Source organism: Hyposmocoma kahamanoa, unplaced genomic scaffold, assembly GCF_003589595.1.
Source record: "Hyposmocoma kahamanoa isolate Upper Pololo Valley unplaced genomic scaffold, ASM358959v1 63, whole genome shotgun sequence".
Lineage (NCBI taxonomy): Eukaryota > Metazoa > Arthropoda > Insecta > Lepidoptera > Cosmopterigidae > Hyposmocoma > Hyposmocoma kahamanoa.
In genome coordinates, this window is record NW_020653851.1 from 20,094,806 (window position 1) to 20,110,687 (window position 15,882).

General features: G+C 36.0%; 1 protein-coding gene across 1 annotated transcript in view; it reads right to left on the reverse strand.

Annotated features, from left to right (window-relative positions):
- Positions 1–2,161: 2,161 nt before the first annotated feature.
- Positions 2,162–15,882, reverse strand: part of LOC113230031 (probable peroxisomal acyl-coenzyme A oxidase 1) — a 21,461-nt gene continuing 7,740 nt past the window's right edge. The window contains exons 7-10 of the mRNA XM_026463760.1: positions 15,230–15,373; positions 14,056–14,161; positions 9,768–9,920; positions 2,162–2,299 (exon numbers count right to left, since the gene is read on the reverse strand). Of these exons, the coding sequence (XP_026319545.1) occupies positions 2,162–2,299; positions 9,768–9,920; positions 14,056–14,161; positions 15,230–15,373 (541 nt within the window). The remainder of the gene's footprint in view (positions 2,300–9,767; positions 9,921–14,055; positions 14,162–15,229; positions 15,374–15,882) is intronic.

Sequence of the window (15,882 nt, forward strand, 5' to 3'; positions counted from 1 at the left end):
TAAAAAAAAAACACAAATTACAGAAATTACATGTTTCCAAGCCGTGGTATAGTAACCCCCCGTTCACACGGCATTGCACTGCACGTTTTTTACAGTATAAATATTACTGAATAAACATTGGCGCTTACATTAGATATAGAACCATTCACACGGTGTTTATCCTGCAAAATATATATACTATACATTTATCGAATACGCAACGGACTTGTCAAGCAAATCGAATGTACTTTAACGTGTTCGATATACAGTGGCGCATAGTATTAATGCATCTCTGTCAAACGGCGATAAGTCATACGTTTTTTATCGAATAGTCACCGAACATCGGCGTCTAGTATTAAAGTATCTTTTGGAAGGAGGGCACGCATAATTTTATTAATACAAAATGACCAGCGAATCTTCAGTGAACAAAGATTTATTGATATCTTTAGTGGAATAAAGGCTCGTTTTTTCCATACAATTTTTCAAATGTGTTTGTCCGAACTGCTTTTTTATTTATTGGATGAGCCCAATACCTTCTCTTCTTTCGGCGGCAAAGTCGTTTGGTCTTCTTTTCCAATACAAAAGTGCAACAAAGCGTGGATCCATCACAGACGTGTTCTCGACGCGATTGCTGTGTGAATACGGCAGCTATCCGTCTTTTAAACGCATGAAAATATATCGTGTGAACACGCCGCTGTCTATCCGTTTATAATCGAATACGTTAAAACACTTGCAAAACAATACCGTGTGAACGAAGGCTTACAACAATAGAACTGAATATTCAACAATGGATTGTCATAATATACAACGTGCCACAATTGTTTGTATGATTGTAAAAGTAAGGGCTTATTTAGTCCTGAGCTCTGATAACATTTTGGTTTATAGTCTTGGCAATAGTAACTATGTTTACAATTAAGCAAAATTTCTATCGGTGAAGCACCAACAGGAAATCAGCAGATTAAATAACAGGCACGTGGGACTTGTCAACTTACGTCTCAGGATGACAGGCGCAGCGGCAGTGCCCTTTAGATCTTAGTGATTTAATGGACAGGCGTGTCGCTTACCACCAGGTTGCGTCACTTGGTATCATAAAAATAATAATAATAATAAGGAAACAATCCGATACCCTTAGCCGGAGAATAATGTGACGCCATACGTTGCATCAAGATTTTTAAAATCACTTTGTGAAATTAGTTTATTCCTTTAGGGAATATGAGGAAAAGACGATTTCGACTCCATCAGATTACGCAGATCGATTAACGTGAACTAAATCTCTTTATTGAGTAAAATATTCGCATAATTTACTAGCAAATAAAGTACTTCTAATGATTATTACATACATTAAGTAGCAGTAGAGATTCTTGTGAAAGAGTTCGTCCAAGGAAGTATCCTTGCCGACATATTTCTACTGCCAAGGTTTTGAAGGGTGCTGGTGAAATTACAGGCACATGTCAACTTATGTCTCAGGGTGACAGGCGCAGTGACAGTGTTCCTCAGATCTTTGCGATTTAAATAATAATAATAATTTATTTAAGATCATTGATCCACTTTATTAGTAACAATCAAAAACTTAGGACTATGTTAGTAAATTACACTTAATAAAATACTTAAAATAGAAACACTTAAAAATAAATAATAGAAATTAACAATAGGTATGCGGAATTAGAATTCATGTCACCAGCCCTTCTTGGTGTCATGAATTCTGGTCCAATGGCACAATATCGGACACGCTACATCCTCCGATATGGTGTTCAGAAGGCTGTTACCGCTGCCACGCATCCTGCTCATGGTCGACGAAATGCGTTTCCGTACAACTGCGTCGAAACTTAAACATGCCGGACGCACTACAGAACGGGGGCAGCCCCATATATATATTTAAAGCTCTGAGTGGCTCTGCAAATGCTATAGACAAGCGTGTCGCTTAAAACCAGGCACACGATTTGTTCGTCCCGTGACTTATCATCATAAAAAAATACATATTTAATAACCTCGGTGGCCTAGGGTGGTTTGCATTGTTATTGGAGAAGATCCCGGATTCGATTCCCGGTAAGACCTACTTGGGAAATGATTTTTTTCTATATTGGTTCTTGTCTGGATGTTATAGGTAGTGTCCTAAAGTTGATTCCGTTACTCTGGTACTCATAGTAGCAATGGTGTCTTGTCTGGCTAAAAAAATACGACTTTATACCAAATTCAACTTTACCTCATCTCTAAAATCGAAAGCATCAACCAGCCCCACTGCATTCGGGCGTATATTCTCCAAGAGATCCTCGTATCTCTTCTGCAATTCTTGCACGTCCGGCCCCGAAATTGCTGTGTACTGCAACAATAAAGATTATTAAGTAACTGGTGTGGTTGTTTGACACATTATTAAGCTAAGCTTAGCTCCTTGTGCAAGAGTACGTACAGGGAAGTACTGCCACCTGTGATGTTAGTGACGGGCTCAGTGGCAATGCCCCTCAAATTTTTGCGATTTAATGTTCTGAGTGGCAATGCAACTGTTGTGAACAGGCGTGTAGCTTACCATAAGGCGCATGACTTGTCCGTCCTGTCATTTGATAATATAAAAAAAGCTCATGTAAATGGGACGAAGATCCAAGATTTTGATGAATTACAAATCAGTCACTAAAAACGTGACACAGAAACGGTAAAAAAAACTAATTTCTAATCAAAAAATCCGCTAATCTAATAACAGAGCTAAAATCACAATAGCTTATCTTGCATCTAACCCAATATTCTGTATAATAGCTCTGATAATGGCCAATATAGAACCGGTTCAAATTACTATCTCCTATGAACTTGAACGATCTGTCCATTGCTTTTTGCTGAAGAATATTGACCTCTTAACGCAATAAACCGCATAACTGTATAGATGAACTTATGAATCACGATTTAGGGAGTTATTATACAAATCTATTTCATAGGTACGTCATATGTTTACTATTATGGCCAATATTAGTCCAATGTAAATTTGTATTAAAACGAAAGAACTTCAAAAGTTGGTCATTTTCGGGTCAAAGGTTGGTCACACGTTACTTTGCAACCGCATAACCGTTTAGTAGCAGTAGAGCTCCTTGTGAAAGAGTTCGTCCAGGGAAGTACTATCACCATATCTATTTCTGCCGCGAAACAGTAATGTGCGTGTTCTGCGCGCATTACTGCGTTCCGGTTTAGAAGGGTGCTGGTGAAATTACAGGCACATGGGACTTGTTAACATATCAGGGTGATCGGCGTAGTATCTAGTCGTAGATCGTAGATCGGCCCCTCGGATCTTTGCAATTTAAAGCTCTGAGTGGCACAGTAACTGTTATGGACAAGCGTGTAGCTTACCGTCAGGCCCACGTCTTGTTCGTCCCGTCACTAAATGTTATTAAAAAAGAATCTAGTTTATAGGTACGTCATATGTTTACTATTACGGGTCCAATGTAAATTTGTATTAAGATGAAAGAACTTCAAAAGTTGGTCATTTTCGGGTCAAAGGTTGGACATACGTTGCTTTGCAACCCTATTCTATGTTTAACTGTTTGGTAGCAGTAGAGCTCCTTGTGAAAGAGTTAGTCCAGGGAAGTACTGCCACCTTATCTATTTCTGTCGCCAAGTAGTCATGTGAGCGGAACGCAGTTCCTGTTTCAAAAGGTAAGGGTGCTGGTGAAATTACAGGCACATGGGACTTGTTAACGGGCACAGTGGCAGAGATCTTTGAGAGGCAACAACTAACATAATAATTACCACTAAGGAACAATTTATAAGTCACTTTTAATTATACTTTAAATTTATTGAACATCATGGTGTTCAACTATCACGATACTTTACACACGATACTTTGTTATAAGTTATTATACTTCGTCCACTTATTTATTTAACTTTTGACAGCTCGAATTCTAATCAATTACTGATGTCCTAATGCGTTTCCGATTCGATTTTTTATAACAATCGACTTTATTTATGAAGTAGTTTTAATCGTAAACGTGAGCGGGTTTAAAAAAAGGTATAGTCTGATTGGCATCGTGGTGTTGCGTTTGACAATTTGTGTACTCAAGAATTAATAATAAATGTTAATGAGGATTCAAGTGATGATTCCCGTTCATATGGAGAAGAATCCGACGATTCATTTTAATAAATAATAAGAAATGATTATAATTATTCAAAATTTATTTCATTTCATTATAATTTGTTAGACAGGTACCAAAATTTATCAACTTGAATAATCTCTGTTACATAATCATTTGGCTCGATAAATGTCGGAGCTAAGGAGCGTCGCTTCACTAAAATAAAAAAATAAAAAATGATTTGTCTATGGTTGTATATCAATAATTACGGAACTTCGGAGGCATGCATATGTCGTCGTGGTGAATGTTCACCGATCCCACGGCGCCGACTCAACCGGCGAGAGGGAAACCCGGGGGGGTTTTAGTGGGGTAGGACCTCCAGTCTGGAGGGAGAGTCCCACATAACCCCTGAGTCTCCCTGGGCTCTGGGGTATCCATAAAGAGTTCCCCCCGTCAAAAATTTTAGAGATTTTAGCTCCGTTATTAAATAAATTGTTGGACGGAGTATAATACAAAGATGAGCAATAAGAAAAATTCCTACTAACTATTAATAATTATGGTAATAAAAGCTGCGTAATGGCAGATTTGAACTGGAATGGCTTATTATACTATATATTTTTTTGTCAATAATGTTATATTTTTCTTTAAGTGCCTTGTAAATACCTAGTATGAAATTATACTTATATATATTAGCATTTCATAAATAATATTTCCAAAGTTTAATTTTAGCACGGAAGTCTTTTATGCTTAATACCATGCGGGTAAAACATTTATTTATTTACAAGATATTTTATTTTTCCTAATGTTCTTTCACGCCTTCGGCATATGAAAGAATTACAATAGGAATTGTATAGAGAATACACTATTAAAAGATAAAAATCTTAGCAACGGGCCCCAGTTTTGATGTGGGGTCAAAATATGAAGACTCATCGTTTCGTTTTCGAAGTTTAACGGGTTCACAAAACTGTATGTCAAATCAGCGGTAAAACGTATGAAGAGGTAACGGTTTTCACACAAGGGGATCTTGATTTAATATCGTCAAAGATTAAATTAACGATCACTAAAGAAGAGTAGGTATAGAGTTCATACTAGGATTGGCTAAGAAGGAAAAAGTTAATGAATATTGATTCGATACACACTTTAAACTGACAGCTATATATTAGCTTGTAATATTATTATTTTTTCCATCCTCTAAGTATTATTTACACTCTACTTGTCATATCATCGCTTAGCAACAAACACCGTTCATACTTTCGAATAATTTTTAACCGGTTTCAAAAAAAGGAGATTCTCAATTCGACTGCGTTTTTTTATACATGTTACGCGATAATTCCGGCCTTTTTTGACTTGTGATCCGATTTTGATGAGTCTTTTTTGTTGGAAACAGGGTACCTCAGTTGTGGTCCCATTTAAATTTGAAGATAATATTCCACTTCTCAGAGTGGCAAACTAGGGGATGAGTCCAGTTTCGCGCACTGTCCGGTAACCTATTTCAATAAATCTTGGCAAATAGATGTAATTCTACGAACTTTTGAGGTCGAGTTCTATAGTACTTTGTACTGTGATTATAAAGGATTTATTACTAACATGATAGTAGATATAATAATAGGTGGTGAATTTATGAATAACAAATTATTATGATTTTAGAGATTTAAATCCAACTCTATGCCGCTTACGAAAAGAACGCTCCAAAGTACAAAGTTTCTAGCTTGACGTATTCTTGACTGTACTAAATAAAAGAGCATCTTAAAGTGAACAAAACTTTTTTTTTTTTTAACGCTCACAATTAACATAGCCCCGCACTAGGGAAACCCTGTGTCGCGGGTGCCATGGACACACACATAGACAACCACAAATTACACCCAAACTCACGAGAGAAATAAATGTAGGCCATACAAATATTTCTCCCGGCCCGGGAATCGAACCTGGGACCTCTGCGTGTCAGTCCGGCATGGTAACCGTTCGGCCACAGAGGCAGTTATTATATAGTATTATATCTGAACAAAAGTTAAACAAACATAATAGATGAGCAAATTACACTTGTAATTGTCACATAGATTAATCTATTACTCATTAGCTCGACTGCTAAAAGAAAAAGAGGAACTTGTGAAAAAGTTCATCCAGAGAAGTACTGCCACCTTACCTATTTCCACCGCCAAACAGTAATGTGACCATCACCGTGTTCGGGTTTTGAAGTGTAATGGGCTGGGGACAATGTCCCGGGACATTACAGGCACATCGGACTTATCAACTTATATCTCAGAATGACAGAACTTTGCGATTTAAAGATCTGAGTGTCACTGCGACTGTTATAGACATGCGTGTCGATTAACTCCAGGCGCACAACTTGTTCGTCCCGTCACTTGTTATATAAAAAAAAAAACCTCATTTGTAAGGCAGATTCCGCTGAGAGGAATGAGTAAGAAACTCAGGGCTCTTTGTAAATAAATATTTATTATTTTAATGGTACAGTACAGCCGTGGTAACCTAATAGTTTGACCTGTCGCCTCTCATGAAGAGGGTCATGGGATTCAACTCTGGGTTTTAGGAATTTGTGTGCGAAATTTAATTTGCAATTTAGCATGAGCTTTTCGGTGAAGGAAAACATCGTAAGGAAACCTACACACATCTGCAAAGCAATATAATGATGTATGTGAAATTCCCAATTAACATTAAGCCCGCGTGGTATCTATAACCTAAGACCTCATTATGAAAGGAGGTATATTCCCAGCAATGAGACTATATACAGGCTATTATTATTATCATTTAGAAGCCATTATTATTTATTATTATTGTTATTATTATTATTATTTATTATCGTTTATTATATACATTTTAAATATGATAACAGTTAAACGAGTCGCTACCATAAATTTCTGTTGTCCAAGTACTCGGAAACTATAATAAAAATAACCATAACCTATGGTATACATTTTTTATCACTTGTTTTAAGGTCGTATTCTAGAACTCTACTCAATGCTCGAGTCAGGAATTGAGTATGATTCAAAGCACTTGAAATCATACTCAAGTCCTTGCCATTAGGGTCGTATTGCCAGTGCTTGAAATCATACTCAAGTCTGCTCAAATCCTGACTTGAGCATTGAGTACAGTTCTGGAATACGACTCTTAAACTACTCTAATGGAAAATTTTGAATATCAACCGGAATCTTATTATAGAAGTGTATACATTGCCCCTTACATGAATTTGTGAATTTGTAAAGACGACTGTCTAGAACATCCAGATTGGTTTAGTTCTGTGTCGGTTATTTCTTTTTGGTTTGGAAGACAGTGGAGTACATCAGACTAAAAGTCAAATGCATCCTGAGGGTCGAGCGGTTGGAGTCCCGCCACAACGTGAATTTTAATGCGTTTCTAGTGACGTGCCAACCGAACATCTATCGACTTTATGAAGGAGGTTTGGCCGAAGGGTGTCGTAAATCGGCGTTTCCGTGCCGACACCAGATTGCGCCACACGTCGCCAACAAGTGCATTTCGTGTAGATTAGTTATTTAGTTTTTATATAACTGCCGCCGTAGTCGAATGGTTACAATACTGGACTGCCACGTAGAGGTTCTGGGTTCGATACCCAGGCCGGGTGAAATATGTGTATGGCCTACATTTATTTCTCTCGTGAGTTTGGATGTAATTTGTGGTTGATTATGTGTGTGCTTATGACACCCGCGATACAGGGTTTCCCTATTGCGGGAAACCCTGTATCGCGTGTGTTGCGTTATTATTGTCCTTGTCATTGTTATTGTTATATAGGCCATTAGTTGCCTGACTCAAATAATTAAATAAAAAAGTAAAATAAATTATTTTTATTTTTACTTGATTCACGTTCAAAGGTAAAACCCGAATTTTTTTACTTAAGCGGTTGCTATTTGTTTTTTTAATATACATTTTGTTTATTAAATTGAAATATTTTGTAGCATTGTTATCACTGGTGTACTGCAATGTAAATGTGGCAGTGGGAACACTGCTGAAGTCATCTTCACTACGGAGTTTTTGTTTGTCATTGTTACTATTTTAAGCAAAGGGAGGTGTTACAAAACACAGGATAATTATAAGTCAATGACCAGCATTAAAATATATTTTATATATGTTGTTCACCATGGAAGAAATAAATAATTATTAAATAGTGTTTCTTTTTCAATAGCATTTCTTAGCGTGCGATCTTTGTAGTAATATTTTTTTTAATAAATAAATATTACACAACATCACATTCGTTGCTCTGATCCCAAAGTAAGTAACTAAAGCACTTGCGTTATGGAAATCGGAAACAACGACGGTACCATAAACACCCAGACCCGAGACAATATAGAAAAGTTAGTTTCTACTCTGACCCGGCCGGGGATCGAACCTGGGACCTCAAAGATGGCGACACCATGAAAACCGGTGTGCAAGCCACTCGACACCGAAGCTGTCAATAATTATAACAAACTTATTTTATTTTTATTTTATTTAGACATTTATTTCAGGCCACATGACCCTTATAATATATACCTTGAGGACTAACATATATACAATATAATAATAACAATATTTCTAACTAATTGCACTTGTCGGCGACGTATTACGCAATCTGGTGTCAGGTAACCGGCCGCGGAATCGCCGATATATGACACCCTTCGGCCAAAACTCTTCCTTCATGAAGGCCGATAGATGTTCGGTCGGCACTTTCATTGATCTAAATGAATTAAAATTTACGTTGTGGCGGGACTCCAACCGCTCAGGGTGTATTTATTTAGACTGATGTACTCCACTATCTCCTCAGAGTTCATGGAGTAATGTAGTCCCGCCAGGTACAGCAACATCGTCGGTGTTGCCGAACGGAATAAACTAATGGAATAAATTCACAGAAATAATTGAATATCATGGAAATCTTTAGTCAGTCGCTGGTAGCTGTAAAGGTACCTGGCTGAATAAAGAAATAGATTTCGTTCGGACGACGCTACGGCAAAAATGTTAAAAGTAGTAGAGTTAGTAGAAAAGCTCAAACAGAGATCTGCAACAAGCACATAGAAAAAATCGTAAGGTCCTTTGGTTCGTTCCGTGGCTTAGTTGGCATAGCGTCTGCTACGGTTTGCTAGAAAACGTTGGTTCGAATCCAGCCGGATCGAAGGATTTTTCTAAGTGTTCGATCTTTGTATAAATCATTACAAAAAACTAGTGACGCAATTTGACAAAAATAATTGTATATCGCGGTAAAACATCGTGACATTAAGAGGGAGCATACCAAAAAAGTTTTGACGTTGGCTCCGCCCAAATTTGTGAAACAAATATATGCTTGAAGTTCGCGTGACATGCGACGTATGTTGAATTTTGCGCATTAAAAGTGCCAAATTCGTTTTAGCGGAATAACTCTAAAACTAAAGGGATTAAAAAAATCCGTAGTGACAGTTCTCGATAAATATAATTAATTATCTAAATTTTGTCCTAATAACCTGTAGCATTTCGATGATGAATCGAAAAAATGTGAAAATTAGAGGTCATTTCGTGATTTTTATCTATCAAGGAAACTTTATTGTTTTATGTTTCTGATTAGTGTCTATGCTTGAATATATCGTGTAGTTACTCATACAATATTTTATTTTTAACTTTAAAGTGGATATACCCCACTAAAATCAAATCGAAGATTAGGAATTTTTCCTCTGCTCCCTCTTAAATAAAAAACTTAACAATTATTATAAAATATTTGAAATAAAAGACCATATACATTACAATAGATTCTCGTCTTACCAAAAGTAAATCTCCAACTTTCTCCAATGCCCAGTAGACGCAATACATCTCGTTCAGCTGGTTCAGGACTTTTTTCAATGTAGCCGACATCGTAGCTGTATTCCTGTCGATTTCTTCCTTGTAAGTCTTCAGGACGAACGCACGGCAATGGGCCTATAATTAAAATATATTAAAGTTCTAATCTATTTTTAAAACCTTCGTCGATCGACACTGTGGTTGCAAATTGAGGAAGTCCTGGGTTGATTTCCCGTTACAGCCAATTTAACAGAATATTCTGGGTCTCATAGAATTTATTCCGTTACTCTGTATAATTCAGAGACTTCCCCTTTTTTAGACCAGCTCGATGGTGATTGTTATTATTATTATTTTGCTATGTAGAAAACAATCATCAGAAATTGATAGTCACACTTTTCCCATCTCCAAAATAATCAAATGAATCTCTAATGTCCACTTGCACAAACCTTAAGTACATCTTAAACCAATGATCGGGGATAGTGCAATTACGCTTAACTAGCATTGGATTATGAGTTTCCATTTCGGTAATTTAAAGACTAAATTAAATCCGCGTAAATGTCGTGACAATCAAATTAGTGTGATTTACGGGAATCTGTTGTTATCAGTCTGTAGACAATATAAATTAATGCTTACTGTGCAAAAATGAAATTCGTGGCCATTGAAACAACAAAGTAATCATGTTAAATCCCTCTCCTGTGAAATTTGGTTGGATGCAGATACGAGCTTTTTTACCAATATTACATACACGTGTTTGCACTGTCCGCGACGCAATACTTAAATTGGTAACACAATTAACACGATGTATTAAGGGTGTCTTTTGCATTGCAAGCATCTGGATCATTGATGGAGTACTAAGACCAGAACCAAATTAGAAAAGTTTATTTCCCAAATTGGTTCTGTCAGGAATCGAACCCGGGACCTTTCCATCCAACATCCACAGTGAAAACCGTAGAGTCACCGGTCACCATAGAGGAAAACTTTTCTTAATTTGGTCCGTGCTTTCAACTACTTGAAGTTTGGTTCCTGTACCCTTGATATCCTATACCCTTTGTTGGAAGTACTAACCTAACCCCGGTAAAAAAATATATGAGTGAGTCACCAAGACTATTCAAGTTTCTAATAATGTGTTATCCAATAAGTAGAAATAAAAACTTTCTTCCAATATCATAACTGAGACCTGAACTGCTAAAAGCACATTAACATCATTGTAAAATAACATGATGATGTCATGGTTTCAGAACCTCAGGTTTATTACCCCCAGAGGTAAAACAGCTATTCTGCGGGGGTAATTAAGTAACAAATTTACCAACAACTTATAGATATGAGAGTGGTTTCTCAACTTTAGTGACAGTAAAAAAACAAAGACCAGAAATCATCTCATATGAAACAAGACTTGTGAAAAGTTTTGAGAGAAATAAAACACAACATTAAAAAAACTTGCGAATGTGAAACAATACCCACCATAACACTGAAAGTAATTAATGATATTGTAAGAACATATTATACTCGTATTTGGTGCAATTTATTTTAAGGCTGAGAGTAAAATACAGGCACATGGGACTTGTCAACTTATGTCTCGGGGGGCAGTGCACTGCCACAGACGATGGGGCGCTGGCCCCTCAGATCATCGCGATTTAAAGCTCTGAGCGACAATGCAACTGTTATAGACAGGCGTGCAGCTTACCACCAGGCGCGCGACTTATCCGATCCGTCGTTTGGGCGCTTGGTCTTGGTTGGATAAAAAAAATCGATTCCCCTGATAGGTCATAGGGGTATCAAAATTGCAAAGGTTAGGAATCGCTGCTCTATGGGCTGTTATTTCACATGTGAATGCTAATTAATTGTATTACATAATCTTCTTTCAATACGAATTTATAGAATCACTAGCAAGTAGTAGCTAGGTTAAGTTATCAACCATCAATTCGTCATGCGACTAACGGAATGCCTACCGTTAATCACGCCCAATTGAATGTCGACGTAAACCCACCATTTGAACGCGGGAATAAACGCGATTAAACAATTTGATAGATGTTACCTAGGTCGGGCACGGGTTTAGTCTCTGTGTCTAATCTAAATTAATTTTATGCCATGATAAATTAAGGTAAATGTCCCAGTGGTTGACACTGTCCCAATGTATGACACTTTTGCATTTTTTCACGAAAAATAAGAAAAAAAAATTTTGATATTACTCCAAAACCGTGTTAAATGTACTTGCAACGACATCTTGGAATTTAATTTAAAAGCTTTCATCGATTCATTCAATAATTTTTGAATATGGCGAAAGTCTTTGTGAGCAAGTGATCGGAGTGTAACGTGTGTCGCTCTTGTTATAGAAATCGCTAAGACTTTGAGTAGTTTAAGTGAATTTATCAGGCGGAATATTATTAATTACCGGTAAGTGTTAATTAAAATTATTAGATAACTGTAAAAACAATTAATTTTATTTTAGAGGCATGTCAAACACTGGCCCAAAATTTTAATGTTTACTAGTAGTTGACACCCATGTCAAGCACTCGTATATATTAATATTTTTTAAAACTTAATTTCGACCATTTGGTAAGGACGGAGAACATAAATTTGGATTACTCTGTTAGTGACAAGTTTCTACGGGTAGTCAGAGTAGTGTTCGACATGGGTGTCAAAGATTGTTTTACTATGGGACCCAATAATTGACAGTTGTATATTGAGGACTAGTTACGCCCTAGTGTTTGACACTAGGGCGTAACTAGTGTCAAATATTGGTTACCGATATTGTTCAATGAAAAAATGCCACTAAGGCTGTCGCCTTATTCTAATGATGACGTATTGAAGGCGGTAGACGAAGTATCAAGATTCATTCCTATCGCAGCAGCTGCTAGGAAATGTGGGGTACCGCGGATTATTTCACTGTATAAAATTTTACTAACTTCAAATTTCATTAAATTTGTATCAACATTTTAGTAACTCATTTTTATCTAAAATTTTGCACAGAGACTCTAGATGAAGTACGCATTATTAAAGGACCCAAGTCCTTTAATATAACTACACCTTCTGTTACATCCGTATATTTTCTATTCCTAGTTTATATTTTGTATGTTTTTGCACTCACTTACTTACCTTGACTACAAAGGTAAGTAAGTATTTATTAATTTTAATAAAAGCGTCGTGATTGATTGTGGTTTTTTCTTATTTTTTTTAATTTATTGTTATAAAGTGATTAATGCGTTTAAATAACTATGAGAACTTAACATAACGTCCTGTCAAATACTGGTACTCCGATCTCACTGTGCCATAGTCAACTATTGGGACATTAGAAATTTTGCCTGTCATGCACTGGTACAATTTTAGAGGTAGCGAAAAACTGGAATATATTAATAATGGCTATGATTATTTTAAATTTTATTGTTCCTAGAAGATAAATGACAAACCGTTTAATATGTTAACATACCCAGGTAGTCGGTATGACTGATAATTAAGTATTTTTTTGGCAATATACTTGATTTTCCGTCTAAAAGTTTCAACCACTAGTACATTTATTTTAATGGTTACTGTGCAAAAATGAAAGTCGTGGCCATAGAAACAACAAAGTAATAACGTTAAATCCCTCTCCTGTAAAATTTAGTTTCATGCAGATACGCGTTTTTTACCCATGCTACATACGCGCATATACTAGTGCGACGACTTGTACTTTTGACAAGTTGACTGCAGTTTTAAGACATTGTATGCCCGTCTTAGGTAAGTACTGTGAATACAATTTAATGTAAGTAACACCTTTATTCTATCAATTCATACAATAAATATTTCTGATTAAGAAAATAAGAAAAGAACGATTGCCGTCCAAAAACTGTAAAGAGTCATTAATACTAAAAATAATAATCGTACGACAATAATGCATAGTATCCATTGACTTACAATTATATGGACGTCGGGTCCGCGCTAAACAGTGTCCGAACTTATAGGGCGTTAAAATCGTATACAGAGCGTCATTCACGCTTTAGTCTTCGTTTGTTTCTTCTGACAGCGAAGCAAGCAAAATTAGACAGTACTGCGATGACATTACAATTTAAATTCAACGTTTTAGCTTTTTCATATTCCTTTACATGTCACTACATTTAAATAGGTTGACTTGGGACATTTTTTTCGTGGTTTTTGTATTAGACCCGTCGTCCATTTATTTGTAAGTCAATGATAGCATCCGTCAAAAAGCACAAACAATTGACGATATGTACAATGAGATAATATTGTAAAGATTAAAAATGAAAAACAAAGATAGCGAGCCAATTACGCAACTTACTTCAGTAGCGGCAACAAATTGAACAGACGTGGAATTCCAAGCATCTTCTGGAGACAGTCCTCTCTTCCTATACTTGTCGATGTTCGCCGCACATGTTTCTATTTTTCTTTGGAAATGTTAAATGTGTCAGTTTATATAATATATATCAATTAAACCTAGATTCACATGTGGTCACACGTTTTTTGTGACAAAAAAGTCATTAATTAATACTAACTACACATATTTTTTTCCGTGTTAACTACACGTATAAAATTGTATAATTCTCCCATTTAAGCGTAGATATAACCTCAAATGGCTTTGGTTGATTCCGCATAACACCGAAAGTGTTGAATCAATCACTTTGAAGAAAATATATAGTAATATTGACGATATACACAGAATAAATGATAGTAGATACGGCGTGAAAACAAGATTCCTAAAAATGCGTTCAATAGGTAATTTAAACATATTAATGTTTTTTTTTTAATATCAACTAAACTAAATATAACTCGTATAGTATACGACATTTAATTTCGAAATAAAGCCAATGTCGCAGTAGAACCGATTCAGCATGGAAAAAAATTCAATTCGAGCTGAGGTAATAATGACACTTAAGGTTAAAAAGTTATAGACTAATTTCGTTTATAGAATCTTTAAACCTCTCTCCTAATAGTCATTATTTTACAGATGTAAAATGACGCCTCGTAAGTACATAACATTTTAGACTTTAAGGAATATAATACCACTGGATCCTGTTGTCTGAAAATAAATATTTTTAATTGTAATTTGAATTACACTGCAGTATAAGTATTTTTATGAATTCCTACAACTACAAATATGTTTCTTGGAAATATATGTTTATACATATATTTGTAAGCTGTAGAACGCCTAGTGAAAGAGTTCGTCCAGGGAAGTACTGCCACCTTACCTATTTCTGCTGCCAAGCAGTAATGTTAGCATTATTGTAATCCTGTTTTGAAGGGGTGCTGGTGAAATTGCAAGCACGTGGGACTTGTCAACTTATGTCTCATGGTGACGGGCGCAGTGGCAGTGCTCCTCAGATTTTTGCGATTTGAAGGTCTGAGTGGCACTGCAACTGTTCTGAACAGGTGTGTAGCTTACCATCAGGCGCACGACTTGTTCGTCCCGTCACTTGATATTATAAAAAAAACACAAATCTTCTTTTTCTTCTTACCCTCTAGCTACTTTCTGGAAAGCCCTGACGATTCCTTCTACAGATCCATCCCATCGCTTCATTGGAGTTTTATCAGTCAGGTACGCCATTATCGGGCTCAAAGGTTTTCCTTTTAATGCTTCATTCCAGGCTTTGTATAGAGACCTAGTAGACAAATCATTTTTATTTTTTAATTGTCCTTAAATTGACTTTCTTTTATTTAGATATGTAAAAGTTTGTATAAAAGTTCCTGAGGTAGCTCTTATTAAATTTAGGTTCGAGCGTCATAACACTGTTTATAGCGAATATGGACAAATCGTAACCTTGTTATAATAGAGTCACACGTGATCATATGTCTAAGTAAAGTGCTTTTATCACAAATGAAAATCATAAAAATAATACGAAAGTCATGAAACAATGTGATTAAGTAAAATTTGATAACTCTCCTATTTAGCATAAAAAAGTTATCGACCAACTTCTTTCATAGCGCGTGTGTGAAAGCCTGCCCCGAAAGACAATAATAGTAATATAGTTTATTTCCTTCACACACAACTCTATAACAATACTATATCATTATGTTATAAACCAATAAAAAAAAACTGACAGCAAAAATTGTGATGAATGTGTGATGTGTTTATTTATTTTATATATTGAATAGGGTGGTTTGCATCAAT